An 11,836-nucleotide genomic window follows, 5' to 3' on the forward strand; every position below is an offset into this window, starting at 1 on the left:
TTTGGCCTAAAAATGTTTTCCCAAGTATTAATATTTGAAAATATATATTTTTAATTATAATAATAAAACAATACATTTGACGAAAGGCCACCTTACACAGTTAAAACAACTAATGACAATTTAAAATAAAACCACACAACTGATAATAAGGATGGATGCAGGATTGTTAATCTGCTGCTGAAAAACAAATGATCTGTATTTTGATGTCATTTTTATAGCTCTGTTTTTGGGGATCTGTTTGTATGGTTCATATATACAGGACCTGAGGTAAGTATTAAAGCAGGTAATGATATCAAAATAAATACTTTTCTTTTTTAAATCAAACAATACAATGTGTTAATGATCGTGTATAAGATTAATTATAATATTATAATCCGAATTTCACAAATCTCAGACTTGGTTTATCGCGCGTGATGCTGCTGAGGGGAAAAAACTACAGCGTTGAACCTTGTGAGAGAGTCGGTTGATGACGTCATGATCACGAGTGCGGAAGCGGAAGTAGTCTGTTTGTCCTGCAGTAACGAGCCGATGAGGGGAACAGGGGCGTCGGGTTTATTATTATTATTATTTTAATCTGGATTAAAAATTCTCTCTCACACGCGGTGATGGAGTCCGGCGGGGTGGACGAGATTAAAGGAGCCGTGCTGCACATCGTGGTGGTCGGATTTCACCACAAGAGGGGCTGCCAGGTAAGCTAATGCTAAGTTACCAGAAAAAAAAAATCTAATAAACAACACGCATAAAGTGATCTGTTTATCAATAAAGTTCGTGTTAATTGTTAAAAAAAAACAAACGAAACACAGGAAAAAGTTTGTACAATGTCAATAGAACGAGAAAGAGGCGAATGAAGAAAACGTTTAAATATTTAATGGTTGGTAAATATTTTAAAAGTTGCAGTGTAACAAGAGACAGGAGTTTAGTGTTTGTGTGTGTGTGTGTGTGTGTGTGTGTGTGTGTGGGGGTTATACCTTTTTTCATTCTACTGTAATGAACATTGTAAGACCACTAGCCCCGCCCCCGCATCGCATTATTATACCACGTGGCCCCGCCCACACACACCTGTCCCTCGTGAAGTGGTTCTTCCTGGAGAACCGGAGACCCCCGATACAGCTTTGGTGTTCTGGAAAGCAAACGCACAGTGTTTGAAGTGTTGTGATTGGCTGCCGAGGGCATTCCGAGCGCTCTGATTGGTGCTCCTTTGAGACTTGACAGGTATTAAGTCCAGACACGGTTCTGAGCTTTGAGATCAGACAGTGTGGTCATTCGAAGTGTTTGATTAAAAGCTCTGTTGATCGGATGCAAGGTTGAGACATAGAAATGTTTTGATTGGACAGTGTGTTATGCCATTCCAGATGCTTTGATTGGACCCTGTGTTATGCTATTCCAGACACTTTGATTGGACCCTGTGTTATGCTATTCCAGACACTTTGATTGGACCCTGTGTTATGCTATTCCAGACACTTTGATTGGACCCTGTGTAATGCCATTCCAGACACATTGATTGGACCCTGTTTTATGCAATTCCAAACACTTTGATTAGACCCTGTGTTTTGCCATTCCAGACACATTGATTGGACACCGTGTAATGCTTTCCCTAATTTTAATTAGACAATGTTATGTCATTTCAAGCGCTTTGATTAGACACCATGGTAAGCCATTCCCAACCTTTTGATTGGAGACTGTGTTATGTTATTCTAAACCTTTTGATTGGACCCCATGTTTAGCCATTCCAAACCATTCCACTGTGTTTGTCATTCCATTTCAAATGTTTTGATTGGATTTTGTGCTTGTTATGCCATGCTAAAAACATTTTGATTGGATGCCACATTGAGACTTTTCAAGCATTTTGTTTGGACGTTTTTTTTGGGTATTACATGCCATTTAAAATGGCACAATACTGTGTCCAATCAAAATGTTTGAAATGGAATAATGCTGTGTCCAATCAAAACGTTTGGAAATGGAATAACACTGTGTCCAATCAAAACGTTTGAAATGGAATAACACTGTGTCCAATCAAAAGTTTTGAGAATTTCCAATCATTTTGATCGGACACTCTTTTGCGTTATTGCAGTCGTTAGATTGGACATGATATTGAAACAGTTGAAAAATTTGTATTGTTCGAGACGTGTGTTGGTGAAATTCTAAGCTTTTTCCCCCCAAATCAGACTGAAGTGGACACTGTGTGTGTGTGTGTGTGTGTGTGTGTGTGTGTGTGTGTGTGTGTGTGTGTGTAGGTGGAGTTCTCATACCCTCCTATCAGCGACGAAGGTCATGACAGTAACCTGTTGCCCGAGCAGTGGAAGTACCTGCCGTTCCTCGCTCTGCCTGACGGGGCGCACAACTACCAGGAGGGTGAGGACAGCGGACACATAAGACGCGGCGTAGCATAGAACGGAAACGCTAGCTAGTGTGTCACTTATGCGGCGTATTGTATTTTTTCAGACACGGTGTATTTCCTGCTGCCCCCTCTGAGCGCGGAGATAAAGTGTGTGTACGGCGTTTCCTGCTACAGACAGATCGAAGCCAAGGTCTGTGTCCTTCACCGATACCGTAGAACCCATAGGCCCACGTCGGCTGAGATGAGGCGAGGTAACGCGTCTGTCTTCTGTTTCAGGCGCTGAAGGTGAGACAGGCCGACGTTACCAGGGAGACGGTGCAGAAGAGCGTGTGTGTCCTGAGCAGAGTGGTGAGGAAGGCTTGGGGATGTGGTTTAGATACAGGAGTGTGTTAGTGGCTGACTGTAGTGTTTGTTTCCGTGTAGCCCGTGTTCGGTCTGATCGCCGCCAAGCTGCAGCTCATCACACACGCCTACTTCGAGGAGAAGGACTTTTCCCAGATCTCCATCCTGAAGGTAATGTTCACTTGTGTGTGTGTGTGTGTGTGTGTGTGTGTTGGGGAGGTCTCTTTTGTTCACTGGTCTCATCTCCCTGTGTGTGTGTGTGTGTGTGTGTGTGTGTGTGTGCGCGCGTGTTTAGGAGCTGTATGATCAAATGAACAGTTCTCTGCGGTTCCCAACCCTGGAGGGATCACAGGTGTTTCTGGGTAAACATTCAGGCACCATCACCTCTGAGTCGCACTAAAGTTCTTCTACATATCCAAATCATGACCTCTGATTCTCTCTCTCTCTCTCTCTCTCTCTCTCTCTCTCTCTCTCTCTCTCTCTCTCTCTCTCTCTCTGCAGGTTTATCTGCTCGAGATTTAATACTTCACTTCAAACACAAGGTAACGCTGCCCCCTGTAGACCATTTACACCTCATCTGTGTGTGAATAATAATCATAATAATAATATTTTGTGTTTTAGGTTCTGATTCTCTTTAAGTTGATCCTGCTGGAAAAGAAGGTCTGCATGCGCACACACACACACACACACACACACACCTCTACAAGTGTGTATCTAAACTTACAGTCTAATGAGATGAAACTCTGTGGTGTGTGTGTGTGTGTGTGTGTGTGTGTGTGTGTGTGTGTGTGTGCAGGTGCTGTTCTATGTCTCGCCTGTTAACAGATTAGTTGGAACCCTGATGACCGTTCTCTCACTGTTCCCTGGTGAGATAGACACACACACACACACGCGCACACACACACACACACACACACACACACATGCGCGCGCACACACACATACCCTATGACGTGTTTGGAAATAGATAGACGTCTTCTGTCTGTCCATATATGGAAACAGGCATTGAGATTTGAGACATGTCCATTAATTTGTTAATGATGCCGACCGCGTGTGTGTGTGTGTGTGTGTGTGTGTGTGTGTGTGTGTGTGTGTGTGTGTGTGCACGCGCGTCTGCTCAGGTATGATCGAGCGCGGCCTGCACAACTCCTCTCACTACCATCCGAAAAGCAGCCAATCAGAGAGCGCCGACGTCATCAAAAGCGCAGACCACACGGAGAACCCCGAAGTGTTTGTGTCCGAGCCGACAGCTGACCAATCAGAGGGCTCCGTGGGTGCCGAGGCCTCTCCGAGCTCTCCTGATTGGCTGGAAAGCGAGTGGGAGAGTCTGGACCCGAGCGTGCTGGAGGAGGTGGAGGTGGAGGAGAAGGAGGAGGTAAAGAAGGATGAAGGGAGAAGTGCACAGCCCGGGTGTATGGAGTCCGATTCGAACACGCCCATCACTGTTCAGCCCAAAGCCACGCCCACTCAGACTGCCACAGACTCGCACAGCGATATACACACACACAGCACACACACACCCCTGCTGGACGAGGACCAGTACGGCCTGCCCCCTGCCATCTTCACCAAGGTACACACACACACACACACACACACACACACTGTGCTGTTCACTGTGCTGTGAAAAAGTATTTGCCCTCGTCCTGTCTGTCTTTCTTTATTGCATATATGTCAATGTTAATTCTTTTAAACAGTAATTGTTTTTATAAACGGCCCTGTGTGAAAAAGTATTTGCCTCCCGGTTCCTAATGTCTTGTTTTCTTTTTTTGATTACATATATACTTTTTTATTTATTATTATTATAAACAGTAATACATTTTTATATCAATAATTTTATTTACCAAATATTTGCTCCCTTTCCTAAAGTCTGTCTTTTATTTATTTACTTATTTATTTATCAATCATATATTTGTCGAAGTGAATTGTTTCGAATTTTTTTTTTTTTTTTTTTACAAAGAAATACGTATGCAGCAGAACCAGTCACGAGTGAAAAAGTATTTGCCCCCTTTCCTAATGAACTTTTCATAAATTTAATTAAGGCTTCCATTTACTGGAGGGAGAAAAGTTAACGTGATAGCGACCATCCTTGTGTGAGAAAGTATTTGCCCCCTTCCCTTAATTGGGTTATTCAGTTCGATGAGCGGGTCTGATAATTTAGATGGGTTTAACAGGTCTAGACGCGTCCCTGAGATTTTTTACAGCGATTCTTCAGCTGCCGGAATGGCTGTTGTGTGACGCTCTCTTATTATTGTGTGTGTGCGTGTGTGTGTGTGTGTGTGTTTGTGTAGGGTTACCTGTGTCTGCCTTACATGGCTCTTCAGCAACATCACCTGCTCTGTGATGTCAGAGTTCGGGGGTTCGTTGCTGGAGCAACCAACATCCTGTTCCGTCAGCAGAGACACCTGAGTGACGCCATCGTAGATGTGAGTCTCACACACACACACACACACACACACACACACACACACAAGGTTTGTTCTGTTATTCTTGCTCCCTATTCTTGTGTGTGTGTGTGTGTGTGTGTGTGTGTGTGTGTGTTTCAGGTGGAAGAGGCTGCGATCCACATCTCTGACCCGGAGTTACGGCGCGTCCTCAGCTTGACCACAGCAGACCTGCGTTTCTGCGACTTCCTGTTGAAGAGTGTGTGTGAGCACAGCGAGGACGTGTTCTTGGACGGGACCGGCTGGGAGGGAGGAGACGAGTGGATCCGCGCGCAATTCACACACTACATGCACACGCTATTAGCGTCCACACTACAGCAAGGTACACACACACACACACACACACACACATTGCTGTAACTGTGTGTGTTAAAAAGAGATGAAAAGATTTAAAAGGGACAAGTAAAAAAAAAAAGGATAAAAAAATATCGGAAAAGGAATGAAAGATGAACAGCGGAGACAAATAACAAACACACGAAAGACGGAAGGAATGAAAGACGGAAAGCAGGAGAAAAGGAAAGGCACAGGAAAAAGGATGTTCAAGAAAGAAGGGCAGAAGAATTAAGAGATGGGAAGATATAAAAAAAAGGGGGCGGAAAGATGAAAAAGAAGAGGAGGAATAAACAAATAAGGGAGAATGAAAAGTTGAAAGAGAAGAAAAGGAAGGCTTCAGAAACGAAAAGAAAAAGGAGGGGATGACGAGAAGGAGAAAGATATTCAGAAAAAGAGAGAAAGAATGAAAGATGAGAGGAGAAGAGATTTTAAAAGAGAATGAAAAGAAAAGGGATTAGAAAAGAAGGGAGAAACAAGAAAAAGAGAAGAGGAGGATTATAAAGAAAGGGATAAAGAATGAAAGCTGAGAGGAGAAGGGGGGATTTTAAAAAGAGAGAAAGCTGAAAAGAGGCGAGAAGAGGGGGATTAAGAAGGAAGGGATAAAGAATGAAAGATAAGAAGAGAAGGGGGATTTTAAAAAGAGGAGTGAAGGAAGAAAGGATTGAAAAAGAAGCTGCTGTGTGTTTCAGAATCTGAGAAGCTGCTGGTGGATTACGGCTCTGTTTTCATCTCCGCCTGGAGGAACACACACAATTACAGAGTGTGGTGCAGCTCACAGCATCCGGCCTTCGCCCAAATCACACCGGGGTGAGCATCAGGGCTGTGTCCCAAATCACTGACCGCAGGATAAATTAAAAGAGAGAAAGAATAAAAAGGAAAGAGGAGGATGAAAAGAGAAGGAACGATTAAAAAGGGAAGAAAGTTAAAAAGCAGGAAAAGAGAAAAGTAAGCTTAAAAGAAGGGATAGTGAATGAAAAATGAAATGTGAAGAGAAAGAAAGGGTTAAAAAGAAAGGAGGAAGAATGAAAAGTGAAGCAAAGGGGAGGATTTTGAGGACTTTGAAAAGAGGAGAGAATGGAATCATTAAAAAGAAGCGATAAAAAGAGAATGACTAAAAAGTAGGGAGAGAATGAATGAATGAAAAAAGAAAAATGAATACAAAAGAGGAAGGATTAAAAAGCAATGAAAGATGAGAAGGAGGAAAATGAAAAGCGAAGAGAAGGGCGGATTAAACAGAGGGAGAAAGAATTAAAACCGAACAAAGTAGACAAAGGTGCAAAGAGAAGGAATGAAAGATAAGAAAAGAGAGAAAGATATTCAGAAAAGAATGAAGAGTAAAGAGAGAAATTAAAAAAAAAGGAGAAAGAACGATCGATGAACAGGGTACACAGGAAAAGATGAAAAGAAAAGAGAAGGAACAAAAGATGGAAAAGGGAGGAAGGAGGTCCTAAGAATAAAATATGAAAAGGGAAAGAAGGAAACAAAGAAAGAGGGGAAAAAAGGCAGAAAGAACAAAAATATATACAAAAAAGAAAAATAAGAGAGGAATTGGGGACGGAAAAGAGAGCGGTGGGGAAAAGAAAGAAAAGAGAAGACGAGATACAGCTGGTGAAAGAAAGATGAAGAACGAAAAATAAATGAATGAAAAGGAAGGAGGGATGGAAGGAGGGTTGTACCTGTAAGAGCATCTGATTGGAGGAATAAACGGGGGTGTGTCCTGTGTGTCCACAGTCACCCGTTCCAGGGGCAGTACAGTGTGGCGGACGTGAAGCTGCGTTTCTCACAGTGAGTTTTTTTTTTTTTTTTTTTTTTTCTTTTCTATCTTCTGAAGAAAGAAATCTGGTGGGTGTGTTTGATTTTACATTCCTGCTCTTTAGTTTAGCAAAGCACCAAAGTCATGACCGTTTATTACCACGTGCGCCCCCTATGGCCGAACCAGAAAATTACATGATGATACACCATCTTATCGCCCTTTTCCGTTCTTCATACGGGTAGAAAAAGAAAGTCTAACCCCAGCCACAAGATGGTGCTCTAAGATCAACCCGATGCACAACCGAGACACGAGGTGATATTAAAAATGTCCTCCCAGTAGAATCAGTAGGACCTGCCCCGCCTTTTCCGGGCTTTCTCCGACGACTCATCGGAGTAAACGAGCTGGATCGGGTCAAGCGTCTCCGCAGACGTGGTAACGCACGTGGTCAGGATAGCACCAGTTGCACGGCTCGGGTGGTGCTCCCTGTGACTGTGCGTGCAGCAGCTTTCTGTTTCCACTGAGAATAAAGCCTGTCCATGTGTAGAAAAGACTTCATCTTTGTGCGTGTGTTTGTGTCGTGCAGCTCGGTGCAGAACAGCGAAAGAGGGCGGAAACTGGGCAGCGCCATGATGAGCACCAGCAGGAGTGTAGTGCAGACCGGCAGAGCTGTCGGTCCGTACCATCCAATCATCAATTTCTTCACCCCCTGATGATGGTGTTAATGCAAGCACATGTTTTGTAGCTCTCCTTTACTTTCTATCTCTCTTTTTTTTTTGATCGTAGGTCAATCGGTTGGCGGAGCCTTGAACAGCGCCAAGACGGTGATGTCATCGTGGTTCTCGACACTCTCTCAACCGGCGTTAATATCTAACTCGCCGTCCACGACGACTAAGCAGTGACTTTCTCACACACACACACACACACACACACACACACACACACACACACACACACATCTTGCACTCGATCTAACACACTACCCTCTTCAGTGTACCGTGTTTGGTGTGTCATTAGTGTCCGACCAATCAGCATTTAGCGCAGCCTCGGCCTGATCAATGTGTGTGTACCCGAAATAAGCAGCCTTAATGTCCATCAGCGGGAGGACAGGATGGACATATGTCTCCATGCTCCATCGGTTCCATACGTATTTGGACAGTTACACAATTTCTGTTACTTTGTTTCGGTTTACCATCAAAACAGAGTTGACAGTAAGCAATTTTTTTTTTTAAACACAGTCTCTCTATTTAATAGCTGCTCAAACGTAATTGGACAAACTACGACCAGCAGGTCTTCGAAGTATCTGCCTGGAGTCTGGATTCTATCGGCGTTACGAAATGAGTTTTCTCCAACGAGACGTTTTTTTTTTGGTTTTCCTGCAGCCGCTGTTATGTGCTAAAGTTTGCAGTCCCTTCCGCTTCCAGGTTTAAGATGATGATGTATTATTCAGATCATGGGCCCTTCCTTTCCTTCTCCATAAACAAACCCCTCCCCCAGAAATCACTTTGGTACTGGTTAATTTTGTTCCAGAACTTTTTTTTTTATTATGAGTTTTTCTTGCAGTGCAGTCCGGCCTCTACGGACATTCTTGAGCGTTCTTATCCGTTAGTCAGTCACAACAACGAGCTAAACAAAGATCACGCATCGTTATCAGAGAGTCCAGAGGCGCCTTCATGAATGTGCACGAGGGTTTAACTCGCAACTCAAACCCCCGGCGTTCCACAAAAACACGACACTTATATTAGAATTACATCCAAACTCGTAAAAAATAATCCTTATTGTACCGATCGCTCGTTTGTCCGATTACTTTTGATGGAAGGACTGTGCCGTAATGAAATGGGTGTAATTTCTTCAAACCTTCGAATTAGACCTGAAAGCTGAAATCGATTGTGGCCGTATACATAAAAACGAGTGTGACTGTCCTTGTACTTATGGGCCCGATTGTGCATACCTGTATATAAATGATATAAAACATATACCATTATAATTCTTCTGCCCTGTCTGTCTGTCTGTCTGTCTGTCTGTCATGTGTTATTTTGGAGATGCATCGATGTATTCAAGACTAAATACAGATACAGGTTTCTTTCTTTCGATCCATTGTCTATCCTGTCACTGTCTGTGTGTCTGTTTCATCTGTGTGATGTATGTGTCTGTCTGACTGTCTACCAGTCTGTTTCTTTGTGTGTGTGTGTTTGTGTGTCTGTCTGTCTGACTGTCTACCAGTCTGTTTCTTTGTGTGTGTGTTTGTGTGTCTGTCTGCCTCACTGTCTGCCAGTCTGTTTCTTAGTGTGTGTGTGTGTGTCTGCCTCACTGTCTGCCAGTCTGTTTCTTAGTGTGTGTTTGTGTGTCTGTCTGTTCCACTGTCTACCAGTCTGTTTCTTAGTGTGTGTGTGTGTGTTTGTGTGTCTCTCTGCCTCACTGTCTCCCAGTCGTTTTTTTTTTTTGTGTGTGTGTGTGTGTCTGTCTGCCTCACTGTCTGCCAGTCTGTTTCTTAGTGTGTGTGTGTTTGTGTGTCTGTCTGTCTGTCTCACTGTCTGCCAGTCTGTTTCTTAGTGTGTGTGTGTTTGTGTGTCTGTCTGCCTCACAGTCTGCCAGTCTGTTTCTTAGTGTGTTTGTGTGTCTGTCTGTCTCACTGTCTGCCAGTCTGTTTCTTAGTGTGTGTGTGTGTGTTTGTGTGTCTGTCTGCCTCACTGTCTCCCAGTCGTTTTTTTTTTTTGTGTGTGTTTGTGTGTCTGTCTGTCTCACTGTCTGCCAGTCTGTTTCTTAGTGTGTGTGTGTTTGTGTGTCTGTCTGTCTGTCTCACTGTCTGCCAGTCTGTTTCTTAGTGTGTGTGTGTTTGTGTGTCTGTCTGCCTCACAGTCTGCCAGTCTGTTTCTTAGTGTGTGTTTGTGTGTCTGTCTGTCTCACTGTCTGCCAGTCTGTTTCTTAGTGTGTGTGTGTGTGTTTGTGTGTCTGTCTGCCTCACTGTCTCCCAGTCGTTTTTTTTTTTTTTTTGTGTTTGTGTGTCTGTCTGCCTCACTGTCTACCAGTCTGTTTCTGTGTGTGTCTGTGTGTCTGCCTCACTGTCTACCAGTCTGTTTCTGTGTGTGTCTGTGTGTCTGCCTGTCTGTGTTTGTTTGTCTGTCTGTCTGTCTCACTGTCTGCCAGTCTGTTTCTTTGTGTCTCTCTGTCTGTCTCAGTCTGGTGTAAAATCAGTCCACTCAGAAATGCTGCGTATAAGATAAAGATAAATACAGTAATATATTCAAAGAAACAGATAAGAAATGTATACATTATATGATCTATTTAGCAAGATTTCACCTGTAGCAGGTCGTCATTATTGATCGTTAAAGCACACGCTTTGAGGAACACTCACTTTTTTAGTAAGCCGTTAGAATTGTTCGTGTTGGCATTCGCCCCCACACTACAAACACCTGAGATAGGCTTGTGAACATGTATCTGCACTATTTACACTATGTTTAAATCGAATAAAGGGGTGTACGAGTGGACGCTTCCGTCACTACAGCGAATCGACCAAATTGACTATCGTGAAGTATACGTCGTCTTCTTCCTCTTTCCAGTTCAGCGTTTGGTGTCTTGTAGTACTTGCGCACTCGAAAATTCAATAAATGACATAAATATAAAAACGTGCTTACTTCCAGTTGTAGGCTGCGGGACCAACCTTAGCATCAGTGTAACTTCTTCTAGCATGTAGATAAGCATGTGAGTGTGTTTGTAGCCATCAGGTTTGAATCTTCCTGTTAAAATGGGTCCTGGGACCACAAGGACGGAGTTTATGACCGCTTAAGTTTTCACTACTCAATTACAGTAGCCCCGTGCTACTAGCAAGTGTTCTGCGTTCTGAACGGCTGCTCCAGGACACGTTGAACTCCACCCTTGTTGACCCGGGGACACCCACGTCGTGATCCATGACTACCGGGTTTCATCCTCCAGATCTCTTTGTTCGATTTTCAAACATCAGTTTAGCTGTACAATATTTTGGTTTTTCTTTGCTGTGTCATTTTCAGTGTTTTATACATTTTTCCTTCATGCACCTTTGATTCTTTTGGGATTTTAGACTTAATAAATTGGAAAGGATTCTTTTCTGAGTCCAGCACTTGTCTTTTTTTTTTTTTTTTTGAGATCTTGAATACTTCATTTTTTTTAGTGTCTGTACGAATAAAGAGTTTTTTTCTCCTTTATATGTTTATGGTTTTTATTATTAAATCAGTAGCTTAAACGTGTTAGAACGTGGATCTGTGGGTCTGTGACTAATTTGAAAATGCAGACGCCTACATTGTTTTTGAAAGACTGTCTGTCTTCATTCAAAATTTGACAATAGTGGCTTTCACAGAAGAATCTGATCAGACTGGCTGAACTCCTGCAGGCACACAAGCAGGTGTTCCGTCTGGACTGCGGCTCATTGGAACCGAAGCGACGAACACGTCCGACTGGAGTGAAATCTATCATGGAACGACCTGCCCAGTCACCGCACCTCAATCCTATCGAACTTCTCTGTGAAGAATAACCAGTAAAGAACATTGGTCAAAAGTGTGTGAGGATCTGAGGGAGGATCTGGACGTGTATAGATTTATTTTGTCAAAGCGAATCTTTATATCAATGGAGGACCGAATTTGTTTGTTGTTTTTGTAG

General features: G+C 43.1%; 1 protein-coding gene across 1 annotated transcript; it reads left to right on the forward strand.

Moving 5' to 3' along the window:
* The first annotated feature begins 61 nt into the window (after positions 1-61).
* On the forward strand, positions 62-9,297 carry avl9 (AVL9 homolog (S. cerevisiase)). The gene is made up of 16 exons (XM_046853619.1): positions 62-689; positions 2,235-2,352; positions 2,443-2,528; positions 2,615-2,686; positions 2,762-2,851; positions 2,976-3,042; positions 3,182-3,222; positions 3,302-3,340; positions 3,477-3,546; positions 3,802-4,250; positions 4,969-5,103; positions 5,224-5,443; positions 6,144-6,261; positions 7,186-7,239; positions 7,791-7,879; positions 7,991-9,297. The coding sequence occupies exons 1-16, from the start codon at positions 606-608 to the stop codon at positions 8,104-8,106; spliced, it is 1,848 nt and encodes a 615-aa protein (XP_046709575.1). The 5' UTR covers positions 62-605; the 3' UTR covers positions 8,107-9,297.
* Positions 9,298-11,836: the final 2,539 nt, after the last annotated feature.

Source organism: Silurus meridionalis, chromosome 7, assembly GCF_014805685.1.
Source record: "Silurus meridionalis isolate SWU-2019-XX chromosome 7, ASM1480568v1, whole genome shotgun sequence".
NCBI lineage: Eukaryota > Metazoa > Chordata > Actinopteri > Siluriformes > Siluridae > Silurus > Silurus meridionalis.